Here is a 23,551-nt window from a genome sequence, read left to right as displayed (position 1 = left end):
CTTAAATCAGGCTCACATTCCTCAGGAGGATGCTGAATGATTCCTCCTTTCAGCAGAATTGTTCACAGATCTGCTAGAAAAATTTCCACCTTCAAAAAATATTCTCATATATTTTGCCCACTACACACAAAAAAATAAATAACTGGAACAAAGTGTCTGTCTTACAATCATACAAAGTTTAGTGAATGCTAGACCCTTCTCTCACATTTTCACCAAATGCATGTATGCTCATATTTGCATGAGAGATCAGTTCATTCTTATGAAATTTGGAAAGAACATGTAGAATTAAAACAGGATTGTTCAACCATTCCTTAAAAGCAGCATCAAATACAAAGCTTAAAATTTGTAAGCTGACTAGATGAAGAAAAATGATACCATAGAAAACTAATAATAATTTAATTGAACACCAATAACGATTGACATCAGAGAGATGGTAGAATAGAACCTGCCAGTGTTTCAGCCACCACTCCCACCCCCCAAGAAGTTTCAGTATGATTAACCATCCATATCCAACCTAAAACATACCTGTACAAGCAATTACTTCAACATGCTGATTAAGGGATGTAAATATAAAGAGATGTACTTTGTGACAGAGGAAGCCAAATCTGTCTGCTGAGGACGCCATCTAATAGTCATAAAACCCTGAGCCAAAGACATAATACTTTAATACATAAATGGGTAAATGAACTGAACAGACAACTTTCAAAAGAAAAAGTCCAGTGGAAACTGGAGGAAATCAAAGGAAGGGATGACATTGTCCAAAAAAGAAATGTATTCATTACCTGACTTGTGAAATGGTAACCTCCCTGTAAAACACTTTAATAATAACAATAAGACTATATTTTTTTAAGTTTAGTGGCCAATAAATATGTGAAAAATGTTCAAACTCTAGCCATCAGGAAAACTCAAATCAAAATTACATTTATCATCTCACCCTCTTCCCCCATGAGAATGGCAATCACCAGCACATAAACAAAAACAAATAGTAGTAAACAAAAACAAATAGTAGTAAGGATATGTAGTGTATAAGGACGTATCCTTATACACTAGTGATGAGAGTGAACAGTAAGGAGGTTCCTCAAAAAAAAACTAAAAATAGAACTAGCATATGATCCTGCTATATGATTCCTGGGTATGTACCCCAAGAATGAAAATGAGCATACAATAGAGTATCCTGTATACCATGTTTATTGCATGGTATTAAAGCCAAGTCATGGAATCCATACATGTGCCCGTTCACAAATGAAATGCAAAGAAAATATGATATAAATGAAGAGGAAAGAAACTGTCATTTGCAGGAAAGTAGATGAAACTGGAGATCATGCTAAGTAAAATAAGCTAGATTCAGAAAGATGGTATCACATGTTTTCTTTTATATCTGGAATTTAGGAGCAAAAAGACATGAAAGTAAAAGAAACTGCCAGGAATATAGAAGGGGGAAAGGGGAAGAAGAGAGGAGAAATAAGAGAGGGTTTATATGATCAACGTATGTTAAATGCATGTATGAAAATGCAACAATATATATGCTAATTAAAATACGTTCAGATACCAAATAATCATGATGGCTTAGTGTTATTATCTATCAAGGAAATAAGAAGTTTAAACCACAGTGAGGTCTGGAGATATAATTCAAAGACAAAGTGCTTAACTCTCAAGCACCTGACCCTGGTTTATTTCCTAGCATTGGGAATACAAAGAAAAACAAGCAAACAGACTCTTTAAAAAAAAATCCACAATGAGATTCTACATACACACTTATTCAAAGGTATAAATGAACATATCACATGTTAAAATGAAGCGATTACGAAGCAGACAAAAATTTATTGTTAAACTAATACCTATTATAAGATCAGGCCATCCTGCTATGTGTTCAATACAGAAGAAACTATACATACACACACACAAAGGTTACCACTACTGAGCCTTTACTTCTGACATCTCAAAATTTGAGTTAAGCTAAATGTTTATCAAGTTCATGAATTAAAAAAAAAGCCTGACTACCCATGAAGGGGAACATTGCTCAATAATAAAAATTAAGTACACAAAAACATTTTAAAATAATTATGCTGTATGAAAGGTCAGTCCAAAGAGAATACATACTTTATGACTCCATTCATAAATCACAAAAATGCTGGGTGTCTGTGGCTCATGCCTGTAATCCTTACTACTAAGGAGGCTGAGATCTGAGGATTCAGGTTCAAAGCCAGGCCAGGTAGGAAAGTCCATGAGACTCTTATCTTCAATAAACTACTCAGAAAAGGCCAGAAGTGGGGCTGTGGTTCTGGTGGTAGAGAGCTAGCCATGAGCAAAGAAGCGCAGTGACAGTGCCCAGGCCTAGCGTTTAAGTACCAGGATGGGCCAAAAAACAACAATAAAAAAAAGCCAACTTATATAGTAACATGAAATAGATGTTTATTCTTGAGAATGGGGCTTGGGACAGATAAGATAGAAATATTATAAAATGGAACATGGAAATTATAGAGGTGTAATGATTGTTTAACTGGTATACACGTGTCAAAATTTGAATTACACTCTTTAAATATATGATTATGTGTTAATTTTACCTCAGAAAATATGCTTTTAAAACAAAAAATAAAGAAAATCCTTAAAGACTTTACATAAATTGCTAAAACTCATAGGCAAATTCAGAAAAGTTATGGGATTCAGAATCAATACATAAAAAGAATTATAATTTACATACACTCATAAGGAACTATCTGAAAAAGCAATTGAGAAAAACAACTCCATTCATAATACCTAGACAGGGTCACACAGACACAAACACAGATATACATACACACACACATACACACACATAAACCTCACAAATACACACACACACACTTATTAGTATAATTCATAAAAATGTGTAGGCCTAACCAGGCACCATGAACTCATGCATGTAATCCTAGCTACCCAAGAGGCTGTGAAATGAGGAGAGACTCTTACCTCCAATTAACCAGCAAAGAGCTGGAAGTGGAGGTGTGGCTCAAGTAGGAAGGTGCCACCCTTTAGCAAAAAAAAAAGCATGATTATAAGGCCCTGAGTTCAAGCCCCAGTTGCTGGTGCGCCCATGCACACACACACACACAGAATGTCTAAGTCTATACTGAAACTATAAACATTGATGAAAGAAATTCAAGAAGTCATAAATAAATGGAAAAATAATATTGTCAAAGTGTCTATACTTCCTAAAGTGATTAACAGATTCAATAGAAACACTTTCCAAATTCCAATATCTTTTCACAAACCTAAGAAAAACTAATCCTATTGTTTATATGGAAGCACACACACACACACACACACACACACACAAACACACACACACACACACACACACATACACACATGCACATATACACACATACACAAAGCACTAATAAATAAAAAGAATAAACCTGAAGTCATCCCACTATTTGACTTCAAAATCTAACTACAAAGTTACAATAATCAAATGGGCTCATTACCTTGCTCATGTAACTGTATCCCCTCTGTTACAGTATCTTTACAATAAAAAAAAAATTATAGCACTGGTATAAAAATACAGATCAATGGAGAGAACTCAGAAATAAAGCTGTGACAGAGTCAGTTCACTTTTAATAAATGCCTTGAACACACAATGAGTGAAACAACAATTTGTTTAATAAATAGTGCTAGAAAAACTGGATATTCATACACAGAACAATGAAGTTGTGCCTTTACCCTTCTTCATATATAAAAAAAATCTACTCATGATGCATTAGAGACTTAGATATAAGCCCAGAAGCTGTAAAGCTATAAGAAAAAATGCTGAGAGACTCTCTCCTTGACATTGATGTGGGCAATGATATTTTGGATATGATTCCAAAAGGATAGGCAGCCAAAGCAAAAATAGACAAATAAGACTGTATCAAACAAAAAATTTTATACAGCAGAAGGAAGAAGAAAGAAAACAAACTACAAGAAGCAAAAAAAGTTTCAAACCGTTTATTGGATAGGGGATTACATGCAAAATATGAGGAACTCAAACAACTCAATTACAATAAAGCAAAATAATCTAATTAAAAATGGGCTGAGGACCTGAGTAGAAATTTCTACACAGGAAACATAGAAATGGCCAATGTATAAGAAAAAATACTGAAGAACATCAATATCAGAGAAATACAGACATAACCACAATGAGATTCATCTCACACCTGTTAGAATGTTGATTATTAAAAAGAGAATACAAAGGAGGGGATAACAATGCTCAGTAGGAAATGTACTGATTACCTTACTCATGTAACTGTACCCCCTTAGTATAGTATCTTTAAAATAAAAATATATATTAGAAAAATTAAAAGAATCACATTGGCAAGGACAAAGGGAAAGGAAACCTTGAAACACTGATGATGGAGATGCAAATGAGCACAGCCATTATGGCAAATAATATGGAAGTTCTTAGAAAAACTAAAATAGAATTACCATATGTCGGCAATTCGACTACTGGGCACACATCCAAAAGATATGAAGTAAGTGTCTTCATGACATATTTGACTTCCTAAGTTCATTGTTCACAATAGGCAAGATAAAGAATAAAAATATATGTGTATATTTCAAAACATTATGTTATATACTATAAAAATACTATTCTCTCTCCTCTTCAATTTTTGTCAAGGAAAGAGAAAGTTAATATAATTGGTAGCTTGTAATATGTTGAGCCCTAAGCTAAGCTTCTTACATGTACTAACAGTACATTCAATGAGGAAACTATTATTATCTGCCTTTTTTATAAGTTACTAAAGTACAGAAAGATTATACCTGATATTGCTGGCATATGGTGGAGACAGGATTCCACACAGATCATTCTATTTTTAATGTTCACAACTCCCACCAGTGATAGACCACCAGGAGCCCCTTGGTGGCTGACCAGGTGGGGAGTTTCCTTGTTATTGAAATAGAACTCAGCATGGGGAAATGTGGGGTGACATAAGGGTTCTTGAAATTTTGGTCTTCAGTTGGGGGTTTTGGAAGGTGGCCTAAGGAAGCAGGACTTTCCCCTGGATTCCAGGCTGACAGGAAGTAGAGGTAATCCTATGAATATGTATCTTCTAGTCTAGAAAATTAGTGAGTTAAAGCTGGAAGTATAAGGCGGCAGCAGCCACTCATATTTACTGGTATAGGGGCTGATGAGATCGCCTCCAGAAAGGAGGTACAAGAGGCAGGAGTTGAACCTAGAGTTGACCCTAGAGCGTGTGAATTTATAGAAAGAGCAATACAAACTGTAGGGGGGAATAAAGAAACTGAAAGATGATGAGAGAGGTCTGATAGGAAGAAACCTGAGCTTGTTAGTCAACCTGAGAAATCAAAGTAGGGCATGGGTGTCAAAAGACTTGTCTCCCACAGGAGCTACTGCTCCAACAACAGAACAAAGGCAAAATAAAAAGTTCCTTTGGGACCCTTTTTTGCTCTCCTGGATGCTTTCTAGGTCAGCCTACCTATAAGCACCCACTGTTTTCAAGCCTCAGCCCCCTAATTCATGTGTGTGGTCAGCTTCAAGAAGACTGAGGTCTGGCCGGGCGCTGGTGGCTCACGCCTGTAATCCTAGCTACTCAGGAGGCTGAGATCTGAGGATCGAGGTTCAAAGCCAGCCCGGGCAGGAGAGACCGTGAGACTCCTATCTCCAATAAACCACCAGAAAACCGGAAGTGGCGCTGTAGCTCAAGTGGTAGAGCGCTCGCCTTGAGCTGAAGAGCTGAGGGACAGCGCCCAGGCCCAGAGTTCAGACCCCATGACCGACCAAAAAAAAAAAAAAAAAAGAAGACTGAGGTCTGTTTTGGTGACTTAATCCCCTCAACCCCTTGGACTTGATGAAAGCATCTTTCACCACATCCCTTTCATTGCAGGGGTCTCATTCCGCGGTCCTCGAGCTCTTCGGTGCAATGCTGGGAGGTTCTTCCAAGAGAATGCTCTGTCATCTTGACAGAAGGAGTGCAAGTCATATCTGTGATGTTCTCTTAGAGGGCAATTCTCCTTCTTCTTGAAGAAGAAAGCCTTGATGTCCCTTGCTTCCTTTCTCCAGGTACAGAGTCAGCAAGGACATGAAATGAAGGTCTCTTCTTGCCTCTTGCAACCAGCACACATATCAGGAAGGGGCCATAGGGCATGGATCCCACAGGTCATTCTCTCTATTCCAGGCATCTGGATCTTTCATAGAATGACATACATAGGAATATGTTGAGCTGACATGTGGCAGTTGTTTGAAGAGACTATCCATTTGTGCAAGATACTCAGATTCCCAGACCTTTAATGTTTGACATTTCCTGTGATTCCCTGAGCTTTACCAGATATTTACACTAACAATTTGCTTAAGTTAGTCAATATTTCATGTTCGTATCCAAAGAATCCTAATTCACACACACAAACACACACACACGCACACACACACACACACACACACATTTGGTGATGGTTTCTATTGATCAGAATTTGGAGAAACTGTCCTTTATCAATGCCAGTTCAAAATGAGGAGAAATGATGTTCAGTCAAAGCTTTAACCTTCCAGTTCACATGGAAACCAGATGATGCTTTCCCAGGAGACTGGGCTTATTAAGATTACTGGCCTTTTCCCCTAGCACTGAGAGGTGGTCACAATAAAGGCCAGAAAGATAATGGGTGTTTGACCTTTATTTTCATTATGTGACTTTGTCTCGATGGGAACAAATGATGAGGAACTCACAGTTTTTCTCTGGTTTGTGTTTTTTATAAAAGAGAGAGAGAGAGAGAACTTGCTTCAATCTTATGCAGAAATTTGATTAGAAACTTCCTAAATCTAAATATCATTTCTCCAAAAAGTACACTGGTACATGAAAATTACAACTGTGAGGTAATCTATAGTACTTGAAATAAATCCCCATTTGCTTACAGTTCTTTGAGTTTATACTGCTCCATTTGAAGTCACACCAATGAATCCTTGAGAGACAGAGCAAAAAGGAGCAGGTTATGACTATGTCTCTTGCAAACAACTGCATAGTACTGAATATCTGCATTGGAACATACATTTCTAGGGAAAGTGAGTTTAGTTAAAAAATGGGATAAACAAGTATATTTCTTTTTGAACAGTGTCACTGCTTCCCTAGATTTCTCCAGTTTTTCCCTCCCAACGCCCCTCCCCCACAGGTTGTATAGTTCATTTTCAACACAGTGTCTAGTGAGCATCACTGCTGTATTTGTTCACCCTCTGTTCAAAAAGAAATGTACTCATTACCTGACTAATGTAACTGCAACCCCTCTGTACATCACCTTTACAATAACAAGAAAAAGTTAAAACTCTCTACAATAAAAAAATGAGAAAACCTTTGACCTTTATGTTTTACAAAATAGCAGGTCATACTGAGAACACTGATCATTCAAAAAAAAAAAACTAACTCCTACCTATTCTTATTTGCAGCTGTTTGTTTGCATAAAAATTCCAGAATACTATTACAAACTATAATGAACTTGATTCCAAGTCATTACAGATCCCATATACCATGCATAATCAATTAGAAAAGGTACTTAAAGCAAAAATCCATGCATACTATCACAAAAGATGAAAGTCATGAATTCATGAACTCTCAATATCAACATAAATATCAAAACAGCATAGAATGTAAATAAAAACACGAGTAGCAGACATATGACATTTACAGGAATGATAAATTTATCAGGAGTCTGGATTTTTCTGGAATAACACACACTGCAATGTTAGAAATGACATGTGGCAAGTCTGTTAAAAATTTCCTGTCAAATAATTTCAGATAATGTGGACTTTGTTGCCAAATGATGTACTAAACCACTTTTGGTGTTTCTAACTTTGTGGATTTTGGCATTGTAGATGGTGGATGTTTGTGCAAGTTACCTAGACTTCCAGACAGTCTTTCCTGAGGTTTACATTTTCTCTGACTCCCAGAACTACCAGATATAAATGATAAATTTATCACTTATATAAAAGAAATCTTATATTTAAAAACATTAAATGCAAATGGTTTATATAAATAGTTGAAAAATACTATACAAAATTCAGATTCCTGATCATATTTATGAATCAAACAAGAAAACAATAGTCATATTTATGAATAGTACAAAAAAACAATGGCACTACATACACAGTTTCAAGGATTCAATTTTTTAGAAAAAGTCTTGGCAAAATGTTAAAATATGCTACAACTGAGTGGCAAAATATTATATTGTCCTCATTTTTCTCTATTATTTTATTATTTTATAATAAAAATGAGGTTTTTTGTTTTGTTTTTTGATCAGTTGTAGGGCCTGAGCTCAGGGACTGGGAGCTGTCCCTGAGCTTCTTCATTCAAAGCTAGCATTCTACCACTTTGAGCCACAGTGCCATTTCGATTTTCTGTGGTTCACTAGAGATAATAGTCTCACAGACTTCCCTGCCTGGGCTGGCTTTGAATCATCATTCTCAGATCTCAGCCTCCTGAGTAACTAGGATTACAGGCATGAGCCACTGGTGCCTGACAAAAAAAATTAAGTATTTTTGTGCTCATGAGTTTTTCCTTTATTGGTCCTTATTTCAGTTGTAGAATCTAAGAGTGAGATAAGAAAACTGAGTATGTGAATCATTTTGTTGTTTTGGATAAAAACTTCAGCAATTTAGCCAGCAGATCAAGTAATAATCTACATGTCCAGAGTTTATATTTTTAAACTATTTTCCCATATGGAGAAACTTATCCCTCAAGTTCATGGGGCATGAAGTGGGAAGGGAGGGAGCGGGAGACATCTAAAATTTTAGGTGCCAATTTTGACAACTACTGAGTGACCTTACAAGTCAGTTTCTTGTTTTGGGTTTTTACATTTATAAAATGTGGGTATTTGATACTTTCTCTTCTTCACAGATATGTTACATAAACTATATGATACAGATGTGAGACTGTTACTATTATAGAAATGTTACCAAATCCTGCACACAGTTTTCACTGATTTCCAGACAGAGATTAATTTAGTTATGAAAAACACAGCATGCAAAACCATTCCTTGGAATTACTCTGTTTTACCACTAGATGGCAAAATTGTTCCATTAAAATAAAAGGTATAACCAGGTGTACTATTGAGAAATTGGAAAGAATTCTAGGTAATTAGTTTAAAATAAGTGATGCCACTCAGTGTTATGCTAAAGAATACATATGTACTTTTCAAAACAGCAGTGCATAAAGTGATGGTCAAACTATCTTTTTGGGGCTGGGAAGGTGGCTCAGTGGTAAAGCGCTTGCCTTGCATGCCTGAGGCCCTGAGTTCGATTCCTCAACACCACATAAGCAAAAAGAAAAAGAAAAAAGCCGGAAGTGGCACTGTGGCTCAAGTGGTAGAGCGCTAGCCTTGAGCTGAAGAGCTGAGGGACAGTGCCCAGGCCCAGAGTTCAGGCCCCATGACCGGACCCAAAAACAAAGAAAACAAAAAACTATCTTTTCAACACAGCATCACAATGAAGACTCAGTGAGATTGTATATATATTAAAACACTTTAGGGTAAAATAAGGTACATTTCCTGGTATGATTTGGGGTATTCCAAGAGGATCTCTGATGTCAAAGAATCTTACCTCTAACCTGCTTGGCACCTGACCTACCACACTGAAGATTCATTTTCAAGCACTTAAAGTGTTTCCAGTTATTTAGAGCAGTATTGTCAACTATAAAATACGTCTGGGAAGAGTGACTTCCTCAAGTAATATTGCTGAATGGTTTTAAAAGATTGTTGCAGTTTAAATAAGAAAAAGGCCCTTTGTGAATGAAATGCAGGACAGACACTTAGAAAAGGGATGGCAAGGGAGAAGTGAGTCTGAGCCTGGGCTCTCCTCTGTTGTCTGTTACATACTCAATAGCTAAGTGAGATCTTACCACTGAGAAAGTGACTACATTAGGAAACCTGAGCCCTCCATAGTGTTCATCAAAATCCATATTGACACAGATATTCCACACTGCTCACTTACAAGTGGTGCTGCACACTTTATGTTGATCTAAAATAGATAAGCACAAATATGTTAGGAACTGTGTATTTGTTTCTGTACTCACACTAATCATTAAAACAAATATTGAAACTAAGTCCACAGTTAAGTGTCTGATTAAAGATTCCTAAAGAAACATATGTCCCATGGTTTCCCTTATTTGCAATATCTAGTATATGTCTGAGTCAAGCAGAAAAGGTCAGATAAGGTGATGTTAGGGAAATGAACCCTAAGATATGTATTCAAATGTTTTTTTTCTTTCATGCGATTGTTTCTAACACATTTATAAGATTGTTTCTTTGTTGCTATGTATGTCCCTCCCCCACAGTATAACCCCTGCTTTCACTGTATTTGATGTCGGTATAATTTGTGGAGGGGAAGGGGGAAAAACAAGTCATTTAAATAGGGATACAGGTGGACTCATTGCAACAATGAGATGTACAAGTAATTATGTCGAAAACGAACTTTACAACTTTGGTGGGGGGGAGGGAGGCAGGGAGGATTGGGTGGGGGGATGGGGGGAGGATGAGAAGGGATGGGAAGGGGATATAAAGGAGGAGGCTACAATGCTTGATAAGAAATGTACTCGTTATCTTGCCCATTTAATTGTAACCCCTCTGTACAGTATTTTCACAATTAAAAAAAAAAAGAATTCCATGTAGACACAGGGCTGAATAAAATGTTTGGCTGTATGTATGTATGTATACACACACACACACACACACACACACACACACATATATGATACTGTAGAGAGGGGCTACAGTTACATGAGTAAGGTAATGAGTACATTTCCTATCGAACACTGTTACCTCCTCCTTCTGTTTTTCCCCTACCATCCTTTCCCTCCTTACTTCCCCAACTCCTCCCCCACCCAGAAGCTGTAAAGTTCATTTTCAACATAGTGTCTTGTACATCTCATTGTTATAATGGATCAACCTGCATCCTTATTTCAGCTTTTTGTTATTTCCCTTCCCTTCCCCAAATTAGAAAAATGTATATACAAGCTGCAGGGAACCAGAATCAAGTACAATGAAACAGGGGTTTGGGGGAAAAAAATCACATAGTACATTATAAGTACATTAAAAATAACAGCAAGAAAGATAAAACCTCTTGCGTCCTTATCTTGGGGTTCATTTTGCTTTAGCATCATCTTATATGGTCATATGTACATAGCTTTTGACCTTTTCCAGACATATACTAGTTATTGCAGATAAGGGAAACCATGGGACCTATGTTTCTTTGGGCCTGGCTTACTTAATATAATTTTTTCCAAGGTAAAATAATACTTTTTTATTCAAAGAAAGAAGCAGGAGGCTCAAACTAAACAGAACAGTACATCAACTATGTTAGGTAATAACTTTGAGAAACGGTAATAAGAGCTCATTCTGGCAAAATCAAATGTGGAATATCAAACATACAGATGTTTTCTAGACATCTTTTATTTGAAAGGAATTACATTAACAGACATATTTATAAATACTATTTAACTATAAATTCTCCAATTCCCACTACTCTTCCTACAATTTTCAAAGGTTCCTATGCATTATTTGCCCTTATCCTGAAGAATTACTTATTTGTACAGATAAAAACACACCAGGGCTGGGAATGTGGCTCAGTGGTAGTGTGCTTGCCTAGCACGCATGAAGCCCTGGATTCAATTCCTCAGTACCACATAAACAGAAAAAGCTGAAAGTCCCATTGCAACAATGAGATGTACAAGTCCTTATGTCGAAAACGAACTTTACAACTTTTGTGTGGATGGGGGGGGGGCGGGGAGGATTGGGGGGGGTGAGCGGAGGATGGAAAGGGATGGGAAGGGATGGGAAGGGGAAACAAAGGAGGCTACAATGCTCGATAAGAAATGTACTCATTATCTTGCCCATGTAATTGTAACCCCTCTGTACAGTATTTTCACAATTAAAAAGAAAGAAAGAAAGAAAAAGCTGAAAGTTTCTCTGTGGCTCAAGTGGTAGAGTGCTAGCCCTGAGCACAGAGAGGCTCAAGAATAGCATTCAGGTCCTGAGTTCAAGCCCCAGGACTGGCCAAAAAAAAAACACTAACAAGATTCTTGGGGAAGATGGCAGAGGAGAAGCTGGAATCTGAACAAGCTCTCGCATAGAAAGCAGTTTTAGAGTTCCAGTGAACAGTCCTAAGCCAGAGAATCACACCAAGTGTGCCATCACAGGACAAAAAAACACTAACAGTTTATTATCGATTTTCTCTAGCTTATCTGCTGGTTTCATTAACTTTTATTAAATATTCTTTAATCTGATGCTTCAAAAAGTCTATTGAGTTTACATACAAATTTCCCTTAATCATTCAAGCATGGTTTTGTTCCCTGAATAAACTGAATTTGTGCTCACCATTCACTTTCTGGACCATGTGAAATTGTTTTCCTTCAAGGTGTTAGGACTTCTTTAATTTCTGCTGTTCAGTGTCACAGCTAGCTTAGGTACCTGGCATTGTGGTTAGGATGGTTGAAAAAATTAGTCTATCTCACTCCACTTTACCACTAGGGCTTTCTCAATCTTAGTACTTGCCATCATCATTTCTGAAAAATCCTACTGGTAACATAGGTCTGCCTCTCTCCATGGAAGAATAAATGCCAAGAGGTGGGGTCATTAGCTGTGTTAGTGGCTGGCTACTGTATTTGTTAACTCCTCTGCCATCATGCAGGAAACAGAAACTCCTTGAATAAGGAATAGTCTCAATTTACTTATATAAAAGGGTTTTCTCCATTATTGAATGTTAATTACTTTTTCACATTAGTCTTGTGAGATATGGGCAATGTCACTAATCAGAGTCTGATCAGTGTTAGACACAATGAGAAATGTCTCCTTCTACACTACACCTGTATTTCTGTGCTGTGCCATATCATCTGCTCTTCCTGACCCCAGGAAAAACATATACTTGTTTGTCCTACTACACAAGACCTTTCACTTGGAATTAAAGCAAGAGCTTATACTTAACTCATGAGGGGATAGCTGTTGAATATTAAGAATGAGAGACTAGGCTATAGTTGCCTTTTATTAGTATCATAATTTTCTGTGTACAATTTGGATTCATGGTAAAGAGGGAGAGTGAGCAACACTGGAAACAGAAATATGGTATGGGACTATTTTGAATGGTCCCTTTATTTCAGGTTTTATAAGCCTTAGTATTTGCTATGGTTCATAATTTCCTCATTAACTAACATACAAATTACTCTTTCTGGAGAAGTGTGCTGGTGAATGTTTAACATTTAACCACAGAAAAGCCCTAACGCAGCATCTACCAATTTCCAGGGTGACTTCTACCAATTCTAAGCTATTAACATGATGTCACTGCTTAGCATATTGGGAAGTTACACAGTTGGATCTCATGGGCCAGTACCAACTGTTGGATCAAGCATTTCATAGCTACCTTTGAGCTTTTAAAAGCAGAAACAGCCAGAGGACATAAAGGATGCAAAAAGCAAAACAGGACCAGTTTATGTTCCTTAAGATTAAGGCTGTGCACTGTCAGAACAATGAGTCTTTTCACTGCATACTAACACGAAGTCTGATATTGTTTTCATTATTGGTGATGGATTTAATGTTAAGGCTGTCTGCCAAATTGATCCATTACAAAGTTACCTTGAAATCACGCCACTTTGTACTTTGCGACTTCTCATCAGACTTTTACCAGGTTTTTGTCCTTTATTTTTTTTCCCTAGTTGTAGCTCCTTCAGGCTGGCTTCTGTATAATTTGCAGAGCCTTCATGTTTGAGAATTTCTTTTCTTCCTGGCAGAACAAGATGTGCTGGGCTCATCATGTACTTTCCCTGCCCAAACATTGTAATCATATTGTTCCCTCAGGAGTTCTGTGCAAAGTGCATTAAAACTGATCTTAATGACTGCAAATAATATGTATTCTCACTTCTGGTTGGTAAACCAGTGTCTTGTGAATCTGGTTAGTGTAAAAGGATTCTCTTGTACTCAGTCACCCATAGTGAAAAAGTATGTTCAGGGCACTCTGGATTGTCATGCTCCAGAGTAATTGGCTACAGATGCCCAGCTTGAACTTCGGATTTCTAGGACAACACACGGCTTTCCCATTATGCTATCTTAGATAGTACATATTATATATCCGTTATACTATCATTTCAGTGAGGAGTGTATACAAATCCCAAACTAAAAGCTCATCACAGGTTTAGAAAATGTTGAAGCAACCTACCTGCCACTTCTGGTAACCTCATGCTTTGAAATTCTCCCTACTTATCTAAGAATGTCCAACATCACAGGCCTTTATACAAGTTCGCAGATGAGGCAAATTTGGCACAAGACTTTATTCAGTGTCTTGCAGGCTGTCAAAAAAGCCGAGTGACCTCTTAGAAACTATTCTTAGAAATGGATAAAGGGTCTTGATATTTCAGAATAATTACTTGAGTTCCAGTTCCTATGCTATAAGGCCTTACATGGGTTGTCTTTTTCAATTTACATGTTTGAAAAACATTTCTCAAAGTATTTTACTTTAAAGTTGACAAAATAACAGAAGCAGAACTTGTAAAAATACATTTTTAATAAACGTCAAGAAATACAGTACACATTTATTGAGGCTTTACTTTGCAGTTTACAGCAAACATACTATCTATTATTGTGTATATATACAAGTAAGGTCAATTCGGGTTCTTGTTTTTTTTCCATGGCTAGACAAACAAGATCCAGATCCAGGCACAAGCATCTACAGTTCATTTTCCAAGTTTGTTTTCCCACTTCTGTAGAAGTCCTTTAACATTAATAGGCTCTTAATGAAAACAACAAAAAAGTTAACTCTCCATCATAATGACAGCCTGGTATGTATTCAAATGGCATTTTAAAAAACAATGGTAATGCTTTCCTTTGATGGCTTAAAAAACAGCTAATGATAGCAAATCTTTTCCCAAGTGAATCTTTAATAAGTATCAATTTGAGGCTATACCACATAACCAAATATTCTCATATGAAAGCTTCGTATCTATAACCCCATGAACTAAAAATTGTCTAATGTCATAGTGGCAGAGTCTATTTCTTTAACACTGTTTATACAAAAGAACAAGAGATGGTGGCATTCTTGATTCTTCTGGACAAAAGTTTAGTGACAACAGTTACTCCAATTAATTAGCAAAGGTGGAAAATACCACTTGCTATTGTTTTGGGATGACCATGACTCTGCTATATCTGACAAGAATGCAAAGAATCAGAACTGGAAAGAAATCAGAACCTATAATTTAAAAATTATAGCCTTGCATGCTATTGTTGATGACATCTAAAAATTATACATATGGAAATAGTTGCTATACACATAAAGTACTATTAGAAATAGAAAAAGTCCATGTATTTATAGAAACACCAGGATCATACTCAAGTTTGCAAAAGAGCAATAATAGGTTTACCATACAACTAGCTGTTTGTGACGTTTGTAATAGTTAATAAAACAATCTTTAGATCATAATGCTAATATGTATATGGCAAATTATACCAAATAAATAATGAGCTAAAATCTGTAAGTTTCTAATGTCCCTGAATTTCTAAGAGTTATCTCAGTGTTAACACAGCTTCATTTCATTGATACTACATGAAGAGAGGTTTCTTCCCCCGCCCCCCCCCCCGGCCCCCGCCTTTTTTAAAGACAAGGTCTAACCATCTAGCCCTAGGACTCATAATGCTCCTGCTTCAGTCTCCTGAGTATTCACATATACACAATACACACACACACACACACACACACACACACACACACACACACACACACACACACACACACACACACACGTACGTGCGCACGCACGCGCCACCAAGCCCAGCTTCAGATTTTTAAAGTCATCAACCCTTAATATACTATACTTTTAGAGTTGGAAAGGGTATAATTTATCTACCACTTTTGCCCATTCTCATGAATCTGACATAGTATTGTTATAACATGTAAGCTAAAGTAGATGCCCTAAGGATCCAATAGACTGAAGTGATTTTCTAAGATCTACGATATTGCTGTATTGTACAACAGGCCTGTCTGTCAGAAAGTCATGAAGTATATTCATAGATCAATGACTGAGAAGGCCAGCTGCCCAAGAAGTCAGATTTTTCCCTAATTGTCAGTTATCAGTTTGGTCTTCTATAGATTAAAATTTCTTCATGGAGAGGACCAGATCTCCTTCGTTTCATAAATCCTCTGAGGCATCTACTAAAGTGTTAGGCAGAGATATATATTCAAGGATATAATCAAGGATGGGGGACAGGATTGAATTCAAGGTAAATGTGGTCATGGTAAATCTATCCCCTATTTCACCTATTATTACTCAGTCAACTTAGTGAATCTCTACCACATATATCTAAGAGAATAACCTATTATGTTTGAACAACCTTTCATCAATTTCTCCTAGCCACTAAAAGATTGTATATGCACATGAGTAAGATTTAATGGATAGTATCTGGCAAAAAGGATTTTCTGCCCCTGAGGAAGCACCAACCTGTCACATGGTATGTTTTAATACAGCAATGTAATTTATAAATTCACTAGCTTTAAAAAGTATTGTGTTAACAATAACTAATAGATATTTAAATTTTTAGTCTTATTCTGAGATTTAAAATGCATTTTTACTTTTAAACAACTGGCATGAGGTAGAAGATAAAGAACTCACAACAGTTAAGTAATCTTTAACATACTGAAGCCTATTCAATAAGATTAGCCCCGAGAGAAGTTACAGCTGTAACTGGTAGATTATTATCGAAATATTACCTTATCTGAAAGGAAATAGTTACATTTGGAATTGTATTTCTTTCTCTAGTCCAAGGTCTTACAGAAAAAGGACAATCCACAATGTGAGTATTCACACTGTACACAACGGCTTCTCTTACCGATCATTCTTTAGCATGTTGTTTTAAATCACCAACTGCAACATAGACCCTTTCCACTTCAACTGATCAGATAATCAGTAAGGACGTTAAAATTCCTTCTGGTATAAGAAGCAATATAAAAGGAATGTTTCACATTTAAAATAATTAATTTACACCTCATAAAAACTAGCAGCACTTCCTTTTATCAGGACATACTAATTTGGCTCTAGTGACTAGTCACAAAGAAAAATTACTCTAGCCCAAAAGGCTCTTTACACAGGGAAAATGGAAAGCTACAAGAAAAAATTTAAGCAGCTAATTACATCCCGATTAAGTAGTGTGTGAAACTACTGGAATGTCAATTTCAATGGCGGATAGGCGGGAACGCGCTGAATAGGGCTGTGAGTAAGTGTGCATACTGGGAGGATGGGAGTACAGGGGCTGCCAGAAAGGAGAAGGCAAAGATTTGCATGCACAATACCAAATACACAGCAGAAGTGCAGTCATAAACAGACCCCCTGCACTCGCAATAGTAACATACACTGCATAGTCGAATGTAAAAACGGGCTCAAACTTCTTGTTCAGATGGATATTGTAAAAGATGACCCAGATGGATGGAGAAAGGCTCACAGTACCTGCCAGAAAAAACAGCAGTCCAGCCACCAGATGGCAGCCTGCACTATTGACCAGACACTTGGCCAGCTTGATATTGGGCACTGAAGATCTGAAGGCTGTGTTACACATTCCAATCAGGCAGAGCAGCAAGGCACCCATTGCGATCAGGATGCTGAGGGGCAGCGCAAACTGGAGGAGACGTAGGTCCAGCTGGTCAACTGATGAGTACCAAGTAGTGTCATACATCAAGCAGTCGCTGCTTCCATCATACCGGGCACATTTTACCCACAAACCTGTGTAAACAGTCAGGTTCTTCTCGTTCCTATTGAATGTGATCAGTCGCAATTTTCTCCAGTTTGGAAGCAGAGTCCCTGCAAAGAGGCCTGCTACTGAGGCGATTCCACACAAGAAGGACAGGACTGTGGCTGCATGGACATCCCGACAGCCCATGGCAGGCAGGCTTTATGTAGTACTGTCAGTCAAACTAGGAGTGACACACAAGAAGACAAATCATGAAGGGACAACAGAGAGCACAGCAGGAAGGCAATACTCACTGGTAACACATCTACTAATGAAATGTCAGTGCAAAGAGGGCTTGCCTTTGTTTCTTCTCTATACAATGTGCCATTTTTTACGAGCACATGTACATGGGCCCAGAGTTCAACTGCACATATATTTGCCTGGTTACACTGTCCGTGTTTTATAGCAGCTCAAGTTTTTACCATCAGTATTTTTTCAGTTATTGGGACAACAAACAAGGCAAAAATATTGAATCACAATTAAACTGCTCATAGTTGCCAATATTCACTCAACACACACACACAGTGTGTATGTATGTGTATGTACATCTACAAATAGCATTATTCAGCTGCAGATGTTCATGCAGGTGTAAAACAAGACTAGTGCACAGCAGAGTCATGTGGCTCTTTATGAGACAAAAGTCTGAGGAAAGAAGCAGTGCAGGACAGCAGAGCAGTAATGAGCTACATGAGTCACACTGCTTGAGTTCTCATCCCCACTCCTCTTTAATAACCAACTGACCTTGGAACAGATGCAGAACTTCCCTTGCCTCATGTCACTCATGTAAAATAATAATGCCTAGCCCCTATGGATTCAATGAGTTCATACAATGTCAAGTGCTTAAAACATCTTTAGTGCTATGCTTCCTGAGGCAATTGAGACTACAGTGTGATCTGAGAACATATATTGGGAAAGGCTATGAATGATGCCAAGCTCCAAAACTCATATCCCTCTTGGTTCTCTCTCGTTCTCTCTCTCGTTCTCTCTCTCGTTCTCTCTCTCTCTCTCGTTCTCTCTCTCTCTCGTTCTCTCTCTCTCTCTCTCTCTCTCTCTCTCTCTCTCTCTCTCTCTCTCTCTCTCTCTCTCTCTCTCTCTCTCTCTCTCTCTCTCTCTCACATACACCTGTCTCCAGGGTTTTGCAGAAGTCATCCTAGGATAATTTGAGGAAGCAGGTACTAATACCGCAGTATTAGGGGTATTAGTTCACACAGGTGAGCCACTGGTAATATAGAAGTGCACAAGGAAATATTTATCACTAAGCATTCATGCTGAGTGTGCTGAGTACTTTACGTATGTCAAATATTCTGTTAGGCCCTGAAAGGAACTGGAGAATTATGACCAACAACTTGTTCAAAGAATGTTAGATAAGCAAAGCCAACTAATTTCATTTCTATATATTAAGCACACTGAGAAATTACTAGTAGCAAATGGGCTCATCTTCAAAGAGTTAATAAGTAAAAGAATGAACACAAAGATGTCCAAAAATCATCCTGTTCAACTACTTCCTGGCTGGTTCAAGCTGACCCAAGTTAGTGCTTTTCGGGGAAATCTGTAAGACTCTAGTTATTGTACTATGATTGATCATATAAGAAGAATGCAAAGACCTCTGACATAATGGCAAGCTGTTTCTATGGTAAGAAAAATAGCAGGCAAATCTTTCTCTTATTGCAAATTAAAATTGTATTGTTTTTTCTTACACCACAAACTACAAAAATTGGTATCTTACTCAGCATTAATTTTATCAAAGCACTATTCAATTCACCTCAAAGCACTATACAAACATATTTTCCACCATGACACAAAAGATAAGACCACTTTAAGGTAGCACATTTACTTTTTGTGGTCAGAACACAATGAAAGAGGGCAAACAGAATAATTTACATTTCTGGATATAATTTAGAGGTATTGATAGGTTCCAGCATTTGTAGCAGAATCAAATACAATTGGCCGAGATGGTAGAATATTTCCAGAAGGTCAAGATCAGAGAAAACCACCATGCCTAAAACACTAAGAACCTGAGTTGGACCTGCTTCTCATATGTGCGCCATTAGGAGGGCACAAAGTTTTTTAGAAAGCCATGTTGTTTGCATATTTACTCCAGTCTCATATAATTTAGGAGTAACTTTACTAGCAAAAAGTATATGCCACTGTACATATATATTCAAATTATGTCTGACTCTTTGTACAATATAAAAGCAGTTTGAAGACAAATGACCTCCCTCAAATTGAAGAGCCCTCAAAAATAAACATGAGATTATTCTTCAGTTTTTCAACTAATGTGTAGCATTACCCATGGGATACGCTCTTCATTGTTAAGGGTGATTAATTTACTAAATTAATGTTAATTTAAAGCTATATAATTTATAATTGTATTTACATACCTTTCCACAGCAATGGAAGGAAAAGACATCTTTCAATATATAAAAAGTCCTGATGGGACTATGGGAAATGTACAAGGCTAAGAACATGCCTTTAGCACGAGAATGAACACTAGCTAGCTGATGACTCTTCAGATGTGTGAGCTTACTGTTTACACCTGAGACTGGTTGGTATTGTTATCTAGGAGACCAATGATACACCTTGCAATCAGCCATAAACTATTATGAACACACTAAGAAGTCACCTATACACACAAAATTACTTTCTTCTTCTTCCATTTTTTTTTTCTTTTTGCAGTACTGGGGTTTGAATTCAAGGTTTTACATCTTCAGCAATTTTTGTACTGGTATTTTTGAGATAGGGAGTTACTACCTACCAGGGCATGCGGCTAGACTGAGAGCTGGTATTTTAGAAGTAGTGGGGATGATAGCTATGTACCACTATGCCCAGCTTCTTTCATTGATATAGGAGTATTTCAACCTTTTCTGCCTGAGATGGCCTGGAACTATAATCCTACCAATTTCAGCTTCCTACATAGTTTTGATAACAGATACAGATCACCATGCCCAATTGGTTACAAGTTGAGAAGGGGTCTCATGAACTTTCCTCCCTTGGCAGGCCTTAAACTATAATCCTTGCATTCTCAGCCTCCCAGATAGCTAGGATCACAGATACTACCCACTGGTACCTGGCTTAAACTTTAAACTACTTTTAAGGTAGTGTGAGATGATCAATAGCAAAGTTGTTTGTATATGGAATGTTGACAGAAATTTAATACTGTAATGATTTAGTAGATTATCACATAGAAACATTTCTTCTGGATTGTCAGCAAGCAATCACAATAATTATAATCATATAACAATAATGGCAGAACACTGTTTTTAGAGGAATTATAAAGACTTTCAAAACAGCCACTTCCCATTAGTGTTCACCTGTTACACAAGGATTTTCACAATTCAGTGTTACATAAGGTATCATTTTGAATACAAATATTTTCAGGAGGATTTATTTCTTGTGGTTTTGTATATAGATGTCTTACATCTTTAATTTGTTAAAGAAAATAAGTATCATTAGTAGAAGGAAGGGAAATAAGGCATGACCAATAGACATACTTACCCTTCGAGGTATTTATAGTTCTAAAGTAGCTTTAGTCAACTTAGAAGAGACATGCACATATGAACAAGAGTAGAGATAATCTGGGCCTGAAGAAATAGGAAAAGTACTCACATTAATATGTTACTTCTCATTTGAATTCAAGTGGAATTAGAAAAATAACAATCACCTAAAAACAACGAAGTGTTATGTCAAAAAAAATGCAGGAGATAAGTTTTTCAAAAAGACAGTTTCAGATTGGGTGTGTAGAACACTTGCCTAATATAAGCCTGGATTTGATTACCAATACCACATAAATAAACAGAGTAGTCTATTTTTAATTCATATATTAGTATATGTAAGTAACTTATTTTGTGGTTTAAGATAGAATTAAGGATAAAAATTACTTACTTTCTGAGCAGGTAACAATGTTCGCTATGAAATGTACTCACTACCCTACTCATGTAACTAACCCCTCTGTACAACATTTTTACAATAAATTTTTACTCTCTTGGAAATATCAACATTTAGTGGATTTTTTAAAAGTCCTTATGACTATAGTGAAAGAATAGTGAAGATAAGGAAACACTATTTAATAGTCTTGTAAGTAAACTGCACTTAACAATGTTTTTAAAAGCATACAAGACGAAACTGATCTGCATTGTACATTCCAAAATTTGCAACCAGAATGCAACTGAAGTTTTTGTTTCCACCAATGGCTCAACCTGCCACTTAAGAATGATTCCATGTCTCTAAAATCAGCAACTTCCTCTTCAAATGCTCTTTAACTCAAACAGGTAGGATGAGTGAAAACTTGTAAAGCCGGAGTGCTTCCTGTATTAAGGTGTTTATCACTGGTCCCATTATGTTCATTATGCACAACTTTGAATCAAGATTTCAATCAATCTCCCACATGATTCTTGAGTAGTTATCAAGCACCATTGTCTCGGAGTTAGAGGAGACCGTTTTATAACAAATAACACACAACAGGCCCCCTTAGACCATTTCATGGAAAGCTACGCAATGTGGTCCTTTTCAGATGCGACGACGTGATAACTGCACCTTTCAGGGTGCTCAGGACACGAACACACAGGCCAGACAGACGGACGGACAGAGACACAGCAACAAACAAAACAAAGACCTTGGGCCAGAAGAAAGTCAACTGCAACCCACTCCACCGTCCCCGCTCCCACTCCCACTCCTGAGAGGTATCCAGGGGAAGAACTCGAGCTAGCGGAAATGGAGGCGGGAGAGCCCTCCGGTAGAGCCAATGGAAATGGACGGGGGGCGGGAGCCCTCCGGGTCAGAGCCCATTGAAATGGACGGGGGGGCGGGAGCCCTCCCGGTCAGAGCCAATGAAAAGACAGCGCAGACGAAGGCCGCGGCTCCGGCGCAAAGCCGGTCCCCGCCACCCGGGGTGGGTATGAACAGCTAGCAGGTCACCATTACACAACCAGAATCAGCTGGTTGTTCAAAAATAGCAACTCGCACCGCACCGCACCGCACCGCACCGCACCGCACCGCCGGCGGGCGCCCAGCCCAGGCTTCCCCACCACGCGCTCCGGCGCTCCCACTCCGCTCTGCGGACAAGCGATTTGAAAGCTTTATCAACACCCCCCCCCCCCACACACACACACACAAATTTTCACATCCACAAATGTGGTCAACCTTTCTCAGCGTCTCCTCTTGATTTAGGGTCGTGACACCAGGCCCACAACGATTCGAGCAAGACTCCGAAATCCTAACCGTCTTGACCACACCTACCTGTACCTGCTCCCCACAGCCGGAGCGCCGGAGTCGTCCGCACCCAGAAGCCGCCCCAAGCTTCTCCCACTCAGCGTCCCCGGAAGTGCGTTCCCAGTGCTGCAGCTGCCCCGGAGGCTTCTGGGAACGCAATCCCGCTCCCGTGGACTCGAGGTGGAATACCTCGCTGTCAGGGACTACAACTCCCAGAATGCACCGTCCCCTCCCACCCCCCACCCCCCTCCCCCGTCCTCTCGGAGCATCCTAGGACCAACTCCTCTCTGCAGGTCTCCAGCCCAGTCCTCTTGCACTGAAAGACTGTCTAGATTTGGGTTAACGGTTTAAAACACGCGCGCGCGCGCGCGCACACGCACACACACGCAGAGAAAACTGATAATCGTCTAGATTTGGGTGCTCTTGAAAACGCTCTAATATGTTAGAAAAAATATCTTAAATCCAGACCCCTCTCCCACAGAAGTATTTAGCTAGGCTCATCCTAGAACCAGGCAACCTGGGTCTGCAAAAGGCTCTGGCTGAGCACCTCTCTGAGCTGATCTGTAAATGTTAGGGAAAAAAGACAACTGCAATTTACAGTTGCCTTGAAAGGTAAGAGAAATACTGTACA

The 23,551-nt window shown here is 38.2% G+C and overlaps 1 protein-coding gene across 1 annotated transcript; it reads right to left on the bottom strand.

Annotated features, from left to right (window-relative positions):
- Window positions 1-14,511: 14,511 nt before the first annotated feature.
- Window positions 14,512-23,036, bottom strand: Cldn12 (claudin 12). The gene is made up of 3 exons (XM_069996433.1): window positions 22,948-23,036; window positions 21,208-21,293; window positions 14,512-17,896 (listed from the first exon to the last, which is right to left on the bottom strand). Exon 3 carries the CDS (start codon window positions 17,860-17,862, stop codon window positions 17,128-17,130), a length of 735 nt encoding a protein of 244 aa, XP_069852534.1. The 5' UTR covers window positions 17,863-17,896; window positions 21,208-21,293; window positions 22,948-23,036; the 3' UTR covers window positions 14,512-17,127.
- Window positions 23,037-23,551: the final 515 nt, after the last annotated feature.

Source organism: Dipodomys merriami, unplaced genomic scaffold (genome assembly GCF_024711535.1).
Source record: "Dipodomys merriami isolate MVZ:Mamm:240054 unplaced genomic scaffold, mDipMer1.0.p SCAF_5, whole genome shotgun sequence".
Lineage (NCBI taxonomy): Eukaryota > Metazoa > Chordata > Mammalia > Rodentia > Heteromyidae > Dipodomys > Dipodomys merriami.
This window is presented reverse-complemented; position numbering and strand designations above follow the sequence as displayed.

Excerpts from the sequence above, each read along its gene's own strand:
- Cldn12 (XM_069996433.1), bottom strand. The coding sequence starts at position 17,862 with ATGGGCTGTCGGGATGTCCATGCAGCCACAGTCCTGTCCTTCTTGTGT.